Source organism: Ctenocephalides felis, unplaced genomic scaffold, assembly GCF_003426905.1.
Source record: "Ctenocephalides felis isolate EL2017-DRISC unplaced genomic scaffold, ASM342690v1 CF-g0.4_SCAFFOLD_00845, whole genome shotgun sequence".
NCBI classification, from domain to species: Eukaryota; Metazoa; Arthropoda; class Insecta; order Siphonaptera; family Pulicidae; genus Ctenocephalides; species Ctenocephalides felis.
In genome coordinates, this window is record NW_020536999.1 from 25,701,305 (window position 1) to 25,722,751 (window position 21,447).

At 29.9% G+C, this 21,447-nt stretch overlaps 1 protein-coding gene across 2 annotated transcripts; it reads right to left on the minus strand.

Moving 5' to 3' along the window:
* Nucleotides 1-6,118: 6,118 nt before the first annotated feature.
* Nucleotides 6,119-21,268, minus strand: LOC113376776. 2 transcript variants are annotated; one of them, XM_026616839.1, is made up of 5 exons: nt 20,833-21,268; nt 14,343-14,592; nt 9,483-10,266; nt 8,251-9,375; nt 6,119-7,030 (listed from the first exon to the last, which is right to left on the minus strand). In XM_026616839.1, exons 2-5 carry the CDS (start codon nt 14,483-14,485, stop codon nt 6,302-6,304), a joined length of 2,781 nt encoding a protein of 926 aa, XP_026472624.1. In that variant the 5' UTR covers nt 14,486-14,592; nt 20,833-21,268; the 3' UTR covers nt 6,119-6,301. The 2 variants fall into 2 exon arrangements, with proteins under 2 accessions (XP_026472624.1, XP_026472616.1); XM_026616831.1 differs by having other exon boundaries at nt 8,251-9,408.
* Between the last annotated feature and the right edge of the window lie 179 nt (nt 21,269-21,447).

The following is a 21,447-nucleotide window of genomic DNA, read 5'->3' on the forward strand; positions in this document are numbered from 1 at the left end:
ATTTCATATTCGGAATCAGCGCCTCGAAAACTATCAGAATCGGTCAAAACATTTTGAAAATCGCAAAAAAAAAATTTAATTTCATTAGTAAAATTTTGGTTTTGCTACCAATGATTTCGATTTTTCGCAGCGGTATGTGGATTTATCTAAAAACGGATAATATTTTCGAAATCAGCGTCCCAAAATCAATCAAAACCAATCAAAACATTTTGAAAATCGCGAAGAAAGCCGATTTTTTTAAAGAAAAATCGATTTTGCAACCAAAGATTTCGATTTTTCGCGGGGTGTATGTGGATTTATCCAAAAACGGATAGCATTTTTGAAATCAGCGTTTTAAAATCTTTTGGAATAAGTCAAAATATTTCAAAAATTGCAAACACAAATCCATTTTTTTGATAAAATTCCGATGTTGCAACCAAAGATTTCGTTGTTTTGCAGTGGTACCCAGAAAGGTCATCAAACAGGATAATTTCGTCCTTATCATCAAAAAGACTTTGTCCAATTAGTTGTTGATTATATTGTCCCTTTACTATAGCGAAGGCCCAGATTGTAAAGTTCCTTTTGAGGCATTCTTATAAGTCATAAGCACCTGCAATAAAAATAAAAATTTATTCTAAGGCCATACATTTAAAATAGTATTATATGTTTCTCAATACTAGTCTAGTACTATTGAATATGTGTACAGAATGATAGATCATTTATATTAATCTAATAACTTGAGACCATAAATGGCAGTTTAAAAAAGCGTGAATATCAGTCTATCTAATAAGGTTTTAATATGGTTTATGATTTATAAATTTACGTTTTATCTACTTTTCACTAATATGAATAAATTAAAATGCCTAGAACAAAATTTCCAAGTTATTTGACAAAATGTTCAAACTCCACATATTGATACTTATCCGCATTTCAAGTAAAATTATTCAAAATTTTGATATCCAAGTGTGTAGAACAATATAAAGTAAATTCTAACTAGTGGTGTATGGCATCGTGCCTAAATGCAAATTGCTGGAACGTACCGTAACGAAATGTTCGAGAGATATTAAATGTTTTCAAATAGATTATTATAAATACTGTAAAATTGTATAATATTTATAAGAATTGTATAAACTGAATCACAAAGTCAGTTTTTTTTCCAAAAGCAATTGTTTTGTCAGCACAAGCAATTTTTTGTATATTTAGCCCTGTATCTTCAAAATAGCTGGGCCTGCCTTTGACAAAAACTAATAGACATTTCTCCCAATCATTACTAATTGAATGTTCTGCACTCTTTTCTCTTTATCTCCGTATCGGCTGGACCTACCTTTGCCAAAAACTAATCAGCATATCTCTCTATCAATTGGAATCGAATGTTTTTTTAACCGTTCAAATCGGTTGATCCGTGCGCCCGAAAACGAGAACAAAAAAATGCGTGCACGCAAAACACACAAACACATCCATTTTTTCTGAGGTATGCCAAAACGTTCAGAAACTTTCAAAACGTCGAGAAATGCAAAAATTTTCATTTTCGATTGTCGGCTCATTAATTATTACCTATTTAAAGTTCATAAATTTCATCTAGTTTATACTAAAATAAACAAATAAAAGTGTCCGAAACTAAATTTCCAAGGTATTTGACAAAATGTAAAAAAAATCCCAAACACTCATATTGCTAATTACTAAAAATTAATCAAAATATGCAAAAGAACTTCAAATTTAGTAAAATGCGTTTAAAAAACACGAATAAAACATTCCATAGCCAGTGGTGGATTAGACTCTCTGCCGCCCTAAGCCCTATCCGTTCAGGCGCCCTTTTTCATTGACAAAATTTTACATTTCTAAACAAACATTTTTTTTTAAATTATTTAGATATAATTTTTAACTTTGCGTAGGGTAAGTTATATTAATCGCAAATGAATTGAAAATTGATATTATTTTTTTATCTTCACGTTTCAAGGGCTTCTGAACATTTTAATATACCTCAAAATGTATATGTGTGTATGTATGTATGTATGTTCTCATTGATTCTGATTAGTTTTCGCTAAGGCTGGTCCATCCGTTTCGAAGATTCTAAGCAAAATATGCGAATAGAAGTCAGAACCTTAGGCCCTAAATCTATTACTTACGTTGTATTTTTGTAGGTGGTAACCCGAGTATTGATCTTTTCATATTTGATTACTTCATTATTAGAAATTATCTACTAGGGCTGACTTGCCGGAAGAGTACTTTGTTTAAAAATTTAGAGCTTTTTTGTAAAGCAACGTTAAGATAAGTACTTATTATTAATATTCTAATAAAGTATCTGATAATTTGATATGCGTATGTCCAATGATCATTTTACATCACCAAATTTTATTTTTATAACTTTATTCTAGATCTCCATAACCGCTGAACCTGCCTTCCCAAAAATTTGTTAATTCTTCATTTCATCAACATAAGTAAAATGTTTTTTGAATCATTCAAATCGGATGCTCCGTTCTCTCAAAAACCGAATTTCCATTTTTTGTATTATTTGTAGGAATCTACTAATGCCAATTGGTAGTCAAAAATGATCAATGAACCTAAGCACACCAAATTGTCAGATATTTTAGTTTAGGTTCAATTTTATCTTATAGAATTCATTTTAAAAACATGAATTATATACGAACCAAGGAATAATTAAATTATCACAAAATAACAAATAATAGATTATGTTAATTCCCAAAATAAAATAAGAAACCATTTAAAACTATAAAGCGTTTTGTTTTGTATGTGAGATTCACCTTAACAAAGACACAAATAATGAACAGATCTTCAACATTTGTTCAAAATTATCAATTTGATAATTTTATTTTAAACATGATACATCAATAAAAATATTAATGACGCGCCCTCAAATAAGTTTGATTAGAAAACGAATAACATTCTACTTCATAGAAAATTATCTAGACCAGCATCAATCCTTAAAATAAATTGCCGTCACAATTTTTTGAATTTAAAATTTTGACCCCTAGGCCCGAGCCTCACAGGCCTATGGGGTAATCCAGCACTGTCCATAGCAGACTTTGGTATATAGAATATAACAGTACTGTTAGCTCGCTAAGAATGGCATTTTAAAGCATATCGCATTACTGTAAAAATATCAAATGTTAAAAAAAATTATAGGTAATTTAATTTTGTGCAATCTTCCTAAATATTTCAGTAACCTTAGACAAACAAATAATTTTTATTTGATCAATCAAATTTAATGTATGGCACTTATGATTCAAAAGAGCAGAAGAGCATATATATTTTGTATTATTAATACACTAATCAGGGGCGTAGCGTGCTTTGGCGGGGCCCCGTATCAAAATTTGTTTGGGGGCCCCCTCAATAAGAAATTTTTTTTCACAAAATATAGTAATACATAATTTTAAAAGAATATTCATTTATCAATCTAATTATTTATCTATATAATTTTGTCTAATTTTCTGAATTTTTCATAAATGATTCCAGATATATTTTCACTCACCTTACCTTTTTTTGAAAAACTGACTCATTCAGTCTGGTAGAGATACAGATATGGTAGACATTTATGTCCTAAAGTATTTACGCAATTTTTAATTAGTTTTAATTTAAAAAAAAATTATGAGTTTTGATTTTAACTGTAAATTGTAATTAAGGACCAAGAAAAAATGTTACATACCGTTATTTCGTCGGGCAAACTGGATGCAAGCCTATTGCATCCATCATTGTACCTTAATGAAATAAATTTATTAGATTTCTGTATTCAAACCTCTTTCTAGAACTATCAATTGGTCATGATCATATGAGATATTTTACAATATTTCTTTACAGTAATTCAGTCGACAGTTTTCCGAAAACGTTTATTAATTCTCGATTTCAAAAAGACAAATGTTACTACTTACGTCGCAAAGGTTTTGAAATCTTAGTTTGGTTTGTGAAATTAATTATCCAAACAGCAATAGTATATATTAAAATGAGATTTCGGGTCTAAAATTCTCTCATCTTGTGATAATAACGCTTCATTATCTTTTGTATTTTGTTCTTGAAAATAGTTATTGCAATCCATCTTTTTTGCAAATTATTTGTACTTCTTCAACAAACTATTTCAATAAATTTTCATATGGTAATTCGCACAGTCTATTCAAAAGATTACTTAATAAAATACTAGTTTTTTGTAAGTCATTACTGGCGTGTTGTAAAGTTTCAGAACAGAAACTTATATTTTTAAACAGTGAAGAAAGAAATTTGAAAATGATTTAGTTGATCATATTTATCAAAACCTAACCATTAAACTGACGCGTCATGCAGACAATTCAAGTTGTAACAACAAACAAAAAACGTTATAAATTTAAATATAAAAATTCCAAATTCCAATTTTTGATGAAGATAAAGTATAATTTGAATTAGTTTTATAGATTTGTCAGCTTATCGAATGTGGAAAACCTTTACTAATTGAATTGTTTGCTAGAGCTTGCAGAAATATTGCAGTAGAAATAAATTCTTCTTTCTGCTTGCGCTCGTTGGGGGGCCCTTTGACTCGGGGGCCCCGTATCTTTGATACGGCTGATACGGCGGTAGTTACGCCCCTGACACTAATATATATTAGTGTATTAATAATACAAAATATATATGCTCTTCTGCTCTTTTGAATAATAATATGACAAATATTTGTGTTCAGAGAAAACATTCAAAAACTTATTTGCTTGTTACCTCTTTTGAAATATTTTTAATTTTGAATAGTTTTAAAAAAGTAAGAAAAGATGAACTAAATCTGAGCTATTCCACTTAATTATTAAACATTTATTTATTAACAATTTTAAAACACATTTGAAAATGAACCTGTCACAACAGACATTTTTAACCTGAAAACAGCCGTCGTCAATTTTGACGTTTGGTGTGGTTTGATGTTTGACGTTTGACATTTCTAATCTCAAACAATATAATTCAATTTTGATGTTTAAAGCAAATGTTACTACTTTAAAATAAAAATAATTATTTTGTACTTACTTAAATCACAAAAAACACACTTTAACTTTAAATCTATTTAAATTTATGGTATGGATAAATATTGTTACAATTATACAAGGAACTTGTTCAACCAAGTCTCAGACAACACAGACTGTTGGTTTATTTTAAAAATATTTACAACCAAAATTAAACATAGAGCATAGAACATATATTTATATAGACTGGTAACATAGCTTTCAGTATAAACATACAGCAGTTAAGTTTATTTTAATTTAGTTTTCTCTCTATTTCTATTATCTGGATTGTTTTTATCAATTACGTAAAGGTTTATTAAGTATTTATTGATTATTAATTAATTTAATAAAGATTAATAGAATTATAATAAGAATTTCAATTTATGGAGGAATAATTGCATAGATAAAAGAAGAGAATAATTTCAATGAGACCTTGTCTGAAAATTTTATCGTACCTTTAAGCAACACATGTTTGTTTTAATATGGTGGCAAATAACATTTACATTTTAATTATGAGTACATACCTCAATGAATCTATTCAACAAAGCAATTTATTTCTTCGTTAATTTTCAAAATTAAAACAAAATTCACTTTCTTATTCATGCGCTTTCTTTACTTAATATACGCACATGATTGGTGACACAGATATGCCGCACTATTATTAGAAATAAATAAAAACTGCGATTATAAAAACCATCTCTAACAAGCATATAAGATTGAATAAAATCTGTCAAAATACGAAATAAAACCTGTCAAACGCAATCTTGTTTGGGCCGTCGGTTGCACTTTTCGGCCACCATGAGGACTCGCCCGTTCCCTATAATAATTAACTATTTTCAATTGCAAATTTGAAGTATATCAAGTTCATTTAGGAACTTACTTTATTAAAGAATGTAGATTTAATTTTTCTTCTTATTAATTTGATGGTTCAAAAGTTACGAGATTTAGTAAAAAAGACAGCTTTTAAAGTAAATTTAAAGTGCTACAAATTATTCAATTTTGCAAAAATTTGCTGGAATACTTTGTATATTACACATACAGTACAAGTAATAACATACACATTAAGTTTTTGTTTTATGATCTATTTTCACTTATAATATATACATATATAATAATAAGAAATGATTTCTCATCATCATCATACATTGACTTAAAAAAATTACTCTTATCGCCTAAATAATATTGATAAATATTAAAAATAAAATTAAATCCATAAATCAGTCTAATATTTACAATCTTTATTCTACTCCTTTGGCATTTCTGCTTGTCACTGAGCAAAGAAATCCATTACCGGCAATCTGAGTAGCTTATGTACAAAATTTCTTATAACTCTAAATACATAAGTAATACATAGTCTATGTAATAGTCAAATATATCCGCCTGTCTCTTATCTTGCAATTAGGACCCCTTGCCAATCGAGTCTCGACAGCTCGTTTGGCATCTTGAGGATTACTGAAAGCCACTTTAGCATCACCCGTTGGATTACCTTGATCATTGAATCTTCTTATAATATTCTCTCGAGGTATATCAAAACCTCTAAAGAATTCCAAAATCTCTTCGACACCTGCTCGGAAAGGCACATTCTCCATTGACACAACACATCCTGGTGCTCCAAAACCATCGACACCGGCGCTGTCAGGACCTTGATTTCGTGGAAAACCACCCATACCATTAAATTGACCACCGATACCGCCACCACCGCGTCCTCCTCTGGCAGGAAAACCAAGACCTCTGCCAGCGCCTCGACCGCCACGTCCTGGGAACACGGGAGGTGGTCTTCGCATTCCCATGTGAGCATCACCACGCATCATCATCGGAGGAGCATTGTGACCCAGCATAGTCTGGGGTCCATTAAAAGGCTGGCTGATGTTCAGGTTCATCAAAGGCGGTGCTTGGGAATGTTGTGGAGGCGGCTGACTCGTTTCGATCCTGGTGGGATTTATTATAGGTGGCGGTTTGAGAAAGACCGATGGCGGTGCTTCTTTGGATCCGGTGGCGGATTCGACCACTGATTGCTTGACGGGGGCTACCGAAATTCGGGACATGCCTAAAGGCATACCATCTTTGGTGCAAGCGCGACGAACCTGAAAGAAAAGAAACAAATATATATATATATATATATATATATATATATATACGAGTATATGTTTTTTATTTTTTTATTTTTATTTTTATTTATATTTATTTTATTTATATGTTTTTTATTTTATTTATGTACATATGTATATATAAGTATTGTGTATATATATATATATATATGTGTGTATATGTATATATATATATATGTATGTATGCAGGTATATATATGTGTATATATGTGTGTGTGTACATATGTATATATACATGTTTATGTGTATATGTATGTGTATACGTGTATAGCTATAGTTACATAGATAGGTATGAGTATATGTATGTTTCATCATGTACATGTACGTCGTTGTGAATATACATGCACGTTGCATATATGTATATGCGTATATTTTTATATGTATAGTCGTACATGTATATGTGTACATATATAGGTATATATTGTTGTATCTGTATATGTATATGTGTTTTATATGTTTGCATGTGTGTGTATATGTATATATGCATGTATATATATATATATATATATATGTGTGTATGTGTATGTGTGTATGTATATATATGTATATATGCGTAGGTTTATATGAGTGTACTTAGATATTTTTGCCTATATTTTTTAATTATTTATTTAATTCTAATCTCTACTACCTTTCCTATCTTTTATATTTGGTTTGTTGTTAAGTGTTGCTGTTTGTTAATTTTTCTCTTATTGTATAGTTACTTTACCAATCCACATATATTATAATTACCTAGATATACTAATTTTCATACTGTTTTTAGATCCACTGATGATGACATTAAATTGAATGTCGAAACGTTTGGAAATAAAGATTATTTTATAAATCTTTGGCTTTTCTTTGTTTGATGTATCGCCCTCAAGAACTCACTCACATATTTCAACATCAAAATTAACTACTAAATCATATATATATATATATATATATATATATATATATATATATATTTATATATGTGTATATTCGTCGAAATAAAAAAATAAATATAAATAAAAAAATAAATATGTATATATTGTTAAGGGTTTCTTTTCCGAACAATTAAATAAATATCAGAAAAGAAACTCTAATCAATTTATTAAAAAATTCAGGAAATATTAATTAAATATATATAAATATATATATATATATAATATATATATATATATATATATATAAGTATATATAAGTATATATACATATTTTTATGCAAATCTACTTACATCGTCTGGTCCACCTTCAAATCTGCAATAACAACGTGCACCATCGACTGATCGGGATTCTCCTCCGGTTTGATTCCCCGGCAAGAGATGCAAACGGCTAGGCACCAGACCAACGTCTGAAAAGAAGTCCATGATGTCCCTATCACTAATTTTTATGGGAAGATTCGTCAAAACAACCCAATCTGTGTCCTGGAAATCATTCGACTGTTCAATGTTAGGCTGATTTATCAAAACTGGTGGTCTGCTGTTGAAGTCCATCGGCATCTGGTTATTGAATCTATTTTTATCGAACATCAAGGAATTGTTGCCTAGCAAGAACTTGGCGTTGATATCGTCCATGCGTTTTTGTCTGGGATCTTTCAAAAAACCAGTTTTCATATCATCCGAGTCCAAATTGTTGCCGGAAAATAATTTATTCCCAAAACAACTGCCATTTTTAGCATCCTGCATCTCCCTTTTACTGCAAGATGTGACTGCTATTGTTTTATGCCCAATAACATGCCTGTTTTCGTCATTCAAAGCAAACGCAGCATCTGCTGGTCTGTGGAACTCCACGTAAGCCAAGTGTTGTCTCCTTGATTCCTTTGGACACATTGAACCACCGTTTTCTACAACGTGGATATTTGCAACAGAATAATCAGAAAACATCTTCATGATGTGATGTTCTTTGGCAAATGTGGGCACACCATCTAATTTCAAAACAGTAAAACCTAAATTTAAACCGTCATCAGGCTTCTTATTATTACCATTCGATTCATCTGCAATGTGCAGTTCACCATCAGTGTCTGAGTCAATTTCTATGGATGCGCTGTTGGTTGGAGCAGGAGGACGGCAGGAATCTACAGCTTCTTCAAACTGTTGATCATCAATAGTTCGTACTTCTACTAATTTGCCGCGGATCTGCTGTCCGTTGCAAGCCAAAGCCTGAATTTTGTGATCCAAGCGAGTAAAACGAACATAAGCTGTCCTTTTATTGGCTCTTTTATCGTTCACAATTTTTATACCATTCTGAGCAATTTGAAGCTTTGAGAATATGGCTCGTATTTCACCATAACTAGTTGTTTGATCCAAGTTGATCATATGGATGCATGTGCCTTGTGTGCTGTTGAGCATCAGTGGTTTGTCCTGATTGAAAAAACTCGAATTAGAGGTTGTGTTCTGAAATTAGACAAATTTTAAAGTGCCAGCTTTAATATTTGATAAAATTTCATAATAAATTGTCTTTTTATTACCTGGAATGCTGCAGGATTTCTTCGACCCTCCAAATTCTGCAACCTCGACAACTGGTCAGCACTGATGTTTATTGGTGGTGGTAATGACCATGAGTTAAATGTTGTTGTTGGAGTAGGTTGTTGCTGATTGATGGTTCCGTTAAAATTGATATGTTTGGTATCATTACCATTGGAGCTATTGTCCCAAACTTGTATTGGGTTACCTGATTTCTTGTTAACTGGTGAACCTGAGTTGGACTTAGATTTGTCACTGTCATCGCGTCTGCTGGACCGTCTGGAGTCACGTTCACGCGTCCTGGATCGATCACGCGATCTGTCACGCCTGCCGCTTCTTCTAGAACTTCTCCTGTCACGGCTTCTGCTCCTTTCGCGGCGTCTACGTTCTCTGCGCTCTCTAGATCGTGACCTTTCCCTCCTGCGGTCTCTGGAACGCGATCTGGTGCTCCTGTCGCGATCTCGTCCACTTCTCTTGCTAGAATCATCCCTGGAAATGGCCCTGGTGTCTCTACCATTTTCCTTGGAATCATCATTCCGTGTATTACAATCATCTTTACCATCGACTTCGATTGGCTTTGTGCTAATTTCTGGTTGAGGCATGGTTTGAGGGAGGATATTAGTTATTATGGGTGGTTGTGTGGGGATGCCCATGAATGCCATAGCCTGTTGGCGAGCTGCCTCGATAATTTTCTGCATTTCGGCGCGAGAGGACAGAAACAGTTTAACTTGTACGTCTTTGATTTTGCCTCCATCGGACATCATCGCTTGTCGAGCATCTTCATCGGTACTAGAGATTAAAAAAGTAACTTAAGATATATTGAATAAATTAATTACACGAGATCATTTTGAATTTCGATGCTCAACCCACAGGAATCCATTGAAAACCAGTTGATTCGCATTGACGATGTCTGACGAAAGTTTTAACTTCTGATTCTCAATGATTGACTGATGAAACAGTACCATTCTTTTTGAAATTTGGAAAGACAAAATGAAACATACGAGTATTTGGCATATTAATACATATACATATTTTAAAAATATGTTGTTATTATATTTAATATAGATTATTTAAATATAGATATTGTATATTATATTTTATTAATGATTTTTTAATTTAATTCATTATATAAGGTTATGGAAAAGCCGCAAAATCTACAATAGGCACAAATACCGAAATTGTGAAGAGAACCTGCATCTTTAATATTAGTTACTTGCTATAGGTTTTATGGACCGAATGGAGAATATATTTCACATCGTTCGCGCGATAACAGAACTTCCAATAGTTAGATGTATAAGGTAACAGGGCTGGACTCAAAATCAGATACAAGATTCGATTATCAAATATTTAAAGCGCTTGAATTATAATAAAATAATAATTATAACAGAAACTTTGAAAAATACAATGTGCATATTTGAAGATCGTATTACAAACAATACTTCCCGCAGAGCTCGAAAAGACTAGGAGCTAAACAACCTATTACCGTTTACAGGCTCATGCAAAGTATAATATTTAGAAAAATCTTAAATAGTAAGAGTACAAATGGTTCGTTCTCTACACGGAGCCGGTCTTGCAAACCATGCCAAAAATGCGGGCGCACCCCTTAATTTATATTATAGTTTTTTTCAATATCATTCAAGAAATATATAATTTATTTGCATCTTTTACTAACATTTGGATAATATTTTTAAAATATGTTAAAATTTAACTTTAAACCAACAATCAGACACACGACGGGAAAAAATATGAGTACATACAATTCGGCCCTTACGATATCCATTGTATGTTTACGAAGCAATTTGGATATTTTAAATAATGAAAAATTAAATTAAAATAATCCAATTGGATATTTTAAATAATAATTAAATAGATGAAGTACCAGTGTTATGTTTAATATTATATCTAATGAAAGGCTATAATCTTCTAGATTTCCGCTAGAAAAAAAAAATGGCATGCCACAGCTCTATAAAAATGCCAGTCGGTGGTAGATTAGCATTTTGATTAACATTTTCATGTTCATGCCTTAATATGAACAATATGAAAATGGCATAAATAAAAAAATGCGAAATATTACGAATTTCAAAGTTGAATTTCAACGGTCAAAGAGATTATAATGTCATGGATCTTTCAAGAAGTGCATTTTTTTATTTCTTTCGAGATTTTAATTAAAAAAAATAAAGTTTATGTATATATATATATATATATATATATATATATATATATATATATATATATATATATATTATATATATATATATATATATATATATATATATTAATATATATATTAATATATATATATATATATATATATATATAAATGTATGTATATATTATAAGTTCAAATTCCGATCCTACCCTGCGCTTTAAGCCCCCATTAATTATTGACTTAGACTTCTATCTAAACTATGGTGTCCGTGAACACTTGAACGGATTACCACATCCAAGTGTCTTTTGCTCAAAATTAATAGGTCTTTGTAATGAAAAAACGAGAATTATCTAAATACAAACTTGAAACTGGCCATTGGACTAAAAAAGATATTAGTAATATAAATTATAATAAATGTATAATTGTAACTAATTAAATATTATTGAACTTAATAACTGCATCTATTTCTATTTAGTAGTTGTTTCTATATATAATATTTTCATGTCTGTTTTCAATAAATGCATATACAGTAATAATAATTAGATATATAAATAGATCTTTGATTCAATCTTCAGGGCAATACATCAATTAAAAACTTATAACATTTTGATTGTTTCTATACATTTCGACACATTGTTTTGTGTCATCTTCAGTGGAATGAAATTGTAATATTCCTGATAAATTCTTAATAATAATTGTTCAAAATTGCACTACTAAAACAGTTCTTGTCACTTTAAATAGAAACAATTTATACATTTTTAGAGAATTTCTTATTGTAAAGAGTAAATGTTGTAAAGTCGATGTCCGATGCGACAGTAAAAACAAAAAAAAAGAAATAGATTTTAAATGGATGGAAATTAAATAAGTAATTAGTTTTTCTCTTAGCTTTTTCTCCTCGTTTGAACATTTTTGTCCAGTGTAATATTTTTAAGTTATGAATATAAGTGTTGCTAAAAAACAAGTTACTCTATAGTTAGGCAACATCGTTTATGAACTAATCATTTCATCCAAATGTACTATTTACAGTAAGTAGTATACTTTTAAAATTGATAAATGTGCTTTTGATGAATTTTGTGTACCAGATTTTAAAAGCCACTAGATACTTATAAAGTGCAGTATTTCTAAAGTTCCATATGGACCGCCAGGGGTCTAGGGCAACAAATGAATGCGAGAAACAAAGCAAGGGGTCGAAGAGATAAACTAGTGGGGCGCATGGCATCGTGCCTTAAGGCAAATTACTGGAACTTCATGTACCAAATTTTTTTTTTTTAAAGATTAATATTTTTGAAAAAAATTTACTCTGAAAAAATAGATTTTTGTGAAACTATAAATTTTTGATAAAAATTAACTTTTTCATGATTTCAAACCGCTTCATGATTTTTTTCAGAAATCTAATCAGTTCTTCATCTCGTTAATACAAGTAAAATGTTTTTTGAATTATTCAAATCGGACGCTCCGTTCTCTTAAAAACCGAGTTACAGTTTTTGGCACTTTTTGCCCCATATCTTCAGAACGGCTAGACCTGCCTTCGCCAAAAACTAATCAGCACGTCTCTTTATCTATACGTCGAATATTTTTTAAATTATTCAAATCGCTTAATCCGTGTTTCCGAAATCGTCGATGAAAATTTGTATCCGCACATACATACACACACACGCACACACACACATGCATCCATTATTTCTAAGAAACCTCTGAAACGTAAAGATATATAAAAAAAATACATTTTCGATTTTTTTGCGATTACTATAACTTACCCTACGGGAAGTTAACAAGTTGGGAAACTAATGTATTAGACAAGATTGTAGATTATTTAATTGCAAAAAATTACCCGAGTATATCATTTACAATAATATGATGTTTCAAAAGTTATTGTAGAAATAAAAGGTAAACGTACCTTGCCTCGTGCATTTTGTATTTCAAGAATAGCAACTTGGAACAAAACTGCTAGTCCGAACTCCTTTCAACCACTTTCATGTTCAAGCTCCTATGAGTATAACGAGTTGATGCAAGGTTTCATGATTTGTAGATTATTTATTTTCGTACAAATTTCTCAAACGCATTATTCATATCAATCAAATTGTTTAAAAGCTACAACGCATTTAATACAAAAATGCACTACGTCAGAGTACACGTATATCATCCTTTTATGTTCTGAAGCATTTTGAAGTCAACTGATTGTTGTAGGACTCTATAATTTCAGCCATTATTGTAGATTATTTTACTCACAGTACAAACTTACCAAATATAACATCAATATCAACCGAATGGTTTAAAAATTATAAGAGATATAGTAAATACATGCACTTTAAGCGCGCTCACATAAATTTTAAAATAAGCATTTAAAGAATACGGAGTTGCTATAGATTATTGTATATAGTACAAGTATGCTAAATACATCGTTCAGATCAATCGAATACAAAATATATAATAGATAATTGCATAAATTCGTTTAAGGCTTCGTGGATCGGTGTAGATTGTAGATCAATTGCGCATGTTTAAATACGATTTTATAGTTTATAAAGTAAATAGACAAAGTTAATCTAGGTCTATTTAATATTTTACAATATTATTTAAATTATTTAAATTGTAATAAATATAGGTACTGCGTACATCATTCATGCCAATCGAATGGTTTTCAAGCTTATGACTAAATAGCAGATTTACTCTAAAGAAATGCACCTCAGACCTCACGTATTTTCAATATTTCAAGTACCTGAAGGCGATGAAGGCATCGCCCATCTCTCCTCCGACGATGTGAACGCCTCCTTCCGGAATCGACAGCCCCCGGAAATAAGTACGGATGTCCATAGCGTTCGCGCTCCACGGCAGGTTCTGCAGCCTTATAATGACGCTCATTTTGATTGATTTTGTGTTTTCGGTTAAAATCTTTTATAACAAGGACGATAATCAGTTTTAAATCGTCATTTAACTATAAGATCGATCGAAGAAGGATTGGGGTTTGCCTATAAACAGAAAATAAACGATTTGTTCTTGAACCTGAGAGAAATTATGGACAAAGGAATGAGAGGATATTCTGGGGTTGAGAAGATTCGCTTAATATATTCTGTATCATTTCAATATAAATGGAATTAGAATAAAAAAGTAATTATACTCACCAAGTCATAAAAAATTATGTTTAAAGATAAAATATAAAATTAAAGCATTATGAAAAAAATACAAAATGAATTGTGTCACAGCACTTTTAATTAGTTTTTAATTAAATTTGTATAGGAAATTATGTTTTACATATCTATTTCGGTTTAAAACAAATATTTAAGAGGGATTCTGGTCTAATGGCATGAATTTTATGAGATTCTTGAAAGGCCGTAAAAAAAGAAATAATATTTTCACTATAATAACGTTCATAAAGTTTTAATTCTAGAATATGATAGAGGAGCGTTTAAAAAAATTGGCACCTGACCATACCCATAGTTTAACCACCCTCCAAATACCCAAGACAAGTTAATTTTTTTTTTTACAAAATTTATTACTTTTTTAAATTATCGATTTTTTTTAAAATCGGAATTTTTACGGTGAGTGTAGTTCATACTGAAAAAGTTTATGAAGGATACTCTGTAAAAATTTCAAGTAAATCGGTCCAGTGGAGGGTGAGAAATTGTGGGTATCGTTATCGTATAGTAACGTAAAGATCGTTTAAAATTTCACAGAGGTCGAAACTAAGAAAGATTGTCCTGGTCAAACAGCTATATCTCTAAAAGTAATTTGAATTATGAAAAATACTCTTGTACACATATTCTTGAATCTCTGAAAAATCGATTTTTAAAAAATTCTGAGCCAGAATACCCGCTTAAGTGTAAAGATTAAATTTTAATAAATCATTTCTAACCATGGCCCTGTACGAATTAAACATTTGATTTTTTTATCATTTTGGAGCTAAAAGAACAAATTAGTAGGACAGAGCAACAAAAATATAATTGGTTTATTTTAATAGAAAATCGAAAGCTTACAATTTTAATAATCGGTAATTGTGATTTTATTTAAATAGAGAACATTTTGATTTTTTTGTAGAAAATGATATAAATTCATAAATAAAAATCAAATTTATTCATATACTCTGTTTTCTAATTAATTTTCATAAACCTTTTCGTGTCTTATGTGCGATGTATGAACTTGATCTCTATGATTTTGTAGCTACATAAATAAATTTGCAAATGAAAATAAAATTTACTCATATACTAGATTTATACTAGTTTATTTTTCGAAAATAAACCTCCAAAAATGATAAGTGCGATCCTGTACGAGCTAGAAACTCTGAATTAAATTAATAACTGACTAATTTATTTTAAGACTGCAATAAGGCGGCAACCATTAGTCATGTGAGGAGGGGGGGTGTTGACAAAAAATCTCGAAATATCACGTGGGGGATAGAGGGGTCTAGTTGAAGATATGACTGTATTTATTTTTTACCTATTTTTTTTAAAAAAAAATCAAGCATTTTCAAAAAAATGACAAAAATTCTACAGATTTTTCTCGTAACTAAAAATACACATTATGTTTGGTGGAAGAGGGGAGAGGTAATTTTGAATATCACCACGAATCATCAAAGGGGGGGGGGTCCAAAAACCTTTAAAAATAGATCACGTGATTAATGAACCCCTCTAATATAGTTGTTTTTACAACTATATTATTTATAACATCTCAAAAAAAAAAAAATATTCTGCAGGCTTCATTTCACAAAAAAGTCTCTAGCTCAAACAGGACTTTCATGTCTTTCTAACATTTTATGAAGTCATTATTCAAATCGAAGATATGACAATTAGTGATTCATCAAGTTTGTGACCAAATTTTCAATATTTTAAAATCTAGTAAATGCAAAACCTCTGCTAGAAGACCTGTGAAATGTAATACTTTCTTATAGTAAATAAAAGAGAAATGAACATATACTGCTGAACATTGTCCAAAATGCATAAATCTTCAGAGCCAACAAGCTGATAATACTTTTATACAACTCATTTACATGCATCATCAAAATATCAAACTAGAGAACATTCTACAAATGTCATAAGAATTTTTAGAATTCAAGAAAAACATTTTTTTTATGTTTTCGAGATTGATATTTAAATTCTGAAGATGACTTATAAAATATATCAGTACTAAATTTGCTTCAACTTATCAAGACCAGAGAAGTATAAATAGATAATTTAGTAGTTAGCACTGAATGTTTGATTTAGCCAATTTGTTCTGTAAATGGTAATTCCTAAATTGTGATTCTTAATATGTTACAATAAATATCTCTAATAGTCATTAATAGATTATTGATTGATTGAGATCATCGAAATTTTATAACACCATGTATCAATTTCAACTTGGAAAAATATATGAAATCGATTCATAGAGATACTAAATCAGGGTGTAATCAAGAATTATTTGTGTTTTCAATGAAGATTCGTTGATTTAACGGTGACTCGAAACAGATCAATTAAGAACCCCAGAGAATTTGTACTTATTCATGTTCCCAAATAGAAAGGTTCGAAATTTTATGACCCCATGTTCAAGACATAAATTGGCAGATTTGAGATATATAGATAATATTAAAATAATGACCCTATAACTCCCATAGTCAATAAATAATGTCTAATTTTGCTATCTAACTATAATTGTTAAAATGTATGTCAACCTCACAGTACAGGACATTGCAAATAAAAAGATTTTCCATTGTGCAAAAATGAACATTTAGTGGCAGTGTAAACAGGGCAAAAGTTCTTCAAATTTACAGCTTAATTCGATACTGAATAATTAAGGTGCTAATAAACAATGGGTAAAAAATCTATGTGACCAAACCCACGGTTAACTTTAGCAACTATATTTTTTTATAATGCAGTAGAATCTCCCTAATCCGACACCTATTAAAAACCAGAGGATGCCGGATTAGTGGATTGTTCGGATTACTAATATATGTATTATAGTGAAAAGGTCATATTGAAAATGGTGAAGAATTTCCAGCCAATTTCCACAAAATTATCCAGTGCTTCGATCGCTGGGGGCGTCGGACTATCGAATTGTCGGATTAGCGAGTATGTATGTGTGTATATATATTTATATATTTGTTACATCGGTATTTAAAATATCTGTTTCAGTAACATCATGATGTTTTGATGTAATTACTTCATAAGAATTATCATACAGCTACAATTGCAGAAAGTCATCAAGCAAAAGCAGAAGTATTTGATTCCATTAAATAATGTGGTTAAGAGCCAAGAGTTTTAATTTTACAGGAAAAAAACAATGATTACTTTATATTTTTAGTCTAATGTAAATCTGTGTTGATATTAATTTTATTCAATTTGAAGCAAATGTTAACCCTTTTCACGCGGCTATCGTTATATCATAATGTTTATTAGTATATAACAAGATTTTTAAATTAATAGCAAGTGCGGCCCACCATAAAATTTTAAAAATAAAATGCGGTCCGCGAGTTGAAAGTTGCTTATTCTTAAGAATAAGTTTATGCAGTGATATTACAGTCCAGTCATTTAAGCTTAAATTAGGTAAGAATCTCGGAATTCGAGATACCCAGCTGTAAGTCTGTAAATACTTGTACATTGACACCCTAAAGTTGTCTCAAATACGGTAGGGTGTCAATACCACATGTAGGGCTTTTGAGACAACTTTAGGGTGTCAATATACAAGTATTTACAGACTAACAGCGAGGTAAACTTACTCTAATGACTGGACTATTAAGTGTTTTCTCGTCAAGATTTTCTATCAGTTGTTTTCGAAGTATATTCTACTTTTTTTTATTACCCCACACTTTTCTGTAGAACGATAAAAAAACTGTCATGAAACTAATTATTTAAGATGCTGGAATTGCGCTATGCCATTTGTAAATATTTTGAACTTTAACATACTCTAGAAGAAAATAAATTTAAATATTATTTTATCAAACAAACTGCATAACAAACAATATCATGTTTCCAGCAGGTATGTTTTCGTCAGGATGTAGAACCGAGTTGCTTTTGAATCAGCGCCGAGCCGTAAGGGTTAATATAAATTTAACTGGCTAATTTTTCATAATTAGTTGAACCTCCATGATTTTTCAGCCTTCTTAATTTATTTTATGGATTTATTGCTATAATTTAAGCTACTGGGAGCATCTCGCTCTAGTACATGGATTTTTAGTGATTTATCTTGTTTTTATTCTAGTTGCTTTATCAGGAGCAGTATTAAAGGATATAATCATACTATCCTGTGTCTTTCAAGCAGGCAGCTTTCAATATAACTGATTTTAAAGCAAATAATTCCTGGAAGACATACTTTTAAATCAAATTTAATGAATAGATCTTATATGTAATCTTGTAATTCCTGTATCATACATACTCATCCAATAACTATTAATTAAAGGAAGCTTTTGTTTAAATTTATCATGTTTTTTTTTTCTTTAAATAACCAGTTTTGTATCATAAGCAATATAAAAATAATTTTCCAAGCCAATAAAATATGATTTAAAACGATATTTCAATTTTTTAATTACTGCTACTGATATTAGAGGATTGCCTTATTATGATTTATAATTATGAAATTATTTACCATAAGTAGCACTAGTCATCAAGGTTTTAAAATTTTCTGAATAGTTATTGATATTTGCAGAGTTTAGATTTTGTTTTGTTTTATGATCTAAAAAAACATTTAATAGTACTAGTTTGGTGCATTAGTAAGTATACCTATACTAATCAATATTCTGGACCACACAGCCAATTCCTATTATATCATTGCCATAATATCATCAAATATAGAAATCTTATTTATATAAGCAATAAACTGAATGTTCATATTCCAAAAAAAAAGAAAAGATATTGGGATATTTTTTTTAAAGATGTATCATTTAGAATTAAGAAGAATTTATGTGTTTAGATAATGGAAATAATTTGAAGTTATCAAAGACTTCCATGATACTTCTAATAATCGAATATTTAAATGATTTAATATTCTTGAAGAATTTAAATAATGTTAATGGACAGGCATTAGGTAATATATATTCATTGAATATATATTTTTGAATATATATATATATATATATATATATATATATATATATATCATTGAAAAATGGCAAAAGTATAATTGGGTTTTGTTTACATTTATAATACGACTTAATTTATATCATACAAAAATTCAAAGAATTTGTGTTTAAAGAATCAAGTTTTCTATATAAAATTTAATGAAACAGGAAGTAAGAGTTTTTGATATGGATCGAACATTTATAATAATTCATTAAATGTAAATTCCATTACATGATAAACATAAGCGGAGTCCTTTTAATGATAATGGGCAATCTTTGCATCAGTTCTTAATATTGAATAGAAACAGTAAATAATATAGAAAATAATTGAAATATATCAAAAAAAAATTTGAATGTAATTTTAACGACAAGTTTCCTAATATGGATTTTCATGAATAATCTACGGGCCAGGATACTTGTAATATTTTTTTAATTATTACTTGAATATTTTTATATTACAGAATTACTGATAGAATTAATCAATGGGTGAACCTCATACTGAATTAGTAAAATAATTACACAAAGATGCACATTGAACTTGAAATGTACTGGGAATCATATCAATAAGAAGAAAGTTTGTATATTTTTTTATGGCCGTGTATCTTACGTTATAAAGTTATTAACGATTTTCCTTTAATTTAATCAATAGTTGCAGCTGAATAATCAACACATAGCACAATAAGACATCCCAACTTTTAGCATGGTACACATGTTTATCAGTTTAGGTATAAATGAAGAACACAATGGTACATTAGTCATCATTAACTAACAATCCTTTTCTGATACAACTGAATGCTAAGCGTTCAATCAGAACATAACAATGTCACCAATTATCAAACATTACTTAATATACCTAGCTGAAAAATGTAACACAAATTTGAGATTTGAAATAACAGATATCACCAGCTCAGGATAATTCAGGAACTTTGCAATTCAGATACTGCATTTCATTGTAGTAGCCTGAAGAAATATTACATATAAAGTTTGGTTTCATACGAAGAATAACCCTGGGTTAAATCTAATGTTACATGTTAACAATGTACAGAATCAAATATTTAAATATACCCAAATCGTTTTCTGTACTGAATAAGCTACAAAATTAAAAATAATGCATGTCGATAAAACCACAGCTAGTGCGTAGTCACTCGACTTGTTTTGCTATTATTGCTTTGTGTCTTCTTACCTTAGAACTAATTTATGTTATAAATCAATCTTCTTTCCTTGCTATTTAATCCGTTTATATTAACTACTTATTTTACGTGCCCCCTTGCAATAAATATTAAAAATTTATACTATTTTCAGTCACACTCCCGAAGAGTCACGAAGAATTATTAAATTGCAAATGGCGAATGAGTGATTTAGTTCAATCGTAAGATGTAGCACTTCACAAAATCGAAAATATTTAAAGACAATCAAAATTATTCTCTTGTTTGAGAACGATAAATGATTTTCAGATGTTCATGATGGTTGTTTATATTTAAAACACAGTTTTGAATTTTGTTTAATTTTTAATGTTCGAAAAAGTAAGCTGATGCATCGAGTTATGATGTTGGTACATTTATAACATGACAGGAGGGTCAAAGAAATGGCGGGAAATTCAAATCACCAATTTGTATTTAACGTATTAACCCTGGACAATATAATAATGGTATTAACACGTAAAAGATTTATGTCGAAAAATGTGGATAAAATTACCTATGTGAAAATTTAATATATTTAAATAAAATTTCAATGTTTCGTTTATGATTAATGAACAAGTATATTGTTTTGAATCAGAATATTTCCACTATCAAAGTAA

Coding starts and splice junctions, on each gene's coding strand:
- LOC113376776 (XM_026616831.1), bottom strand. CDS start 14,485: ATGAGCGTCATTATAAGGCTGCAGAACCTGCCGTGGAGCGCGAACGCT. Junction 9,409..9,482: donor GAAATCCTGCAGCATTCCAG/GTAATAAAAAGA, acceptor GTCTAATTTCAG/AACACAACCTCTAATTCGAG. Junction 7,031..8,250: donor TTGAAGGTGGACCAGACGAT/GTAAGTAGATTT, acceptor CTTTTCTTTCAG/GTTCGTCGCGCTTGCACCAA.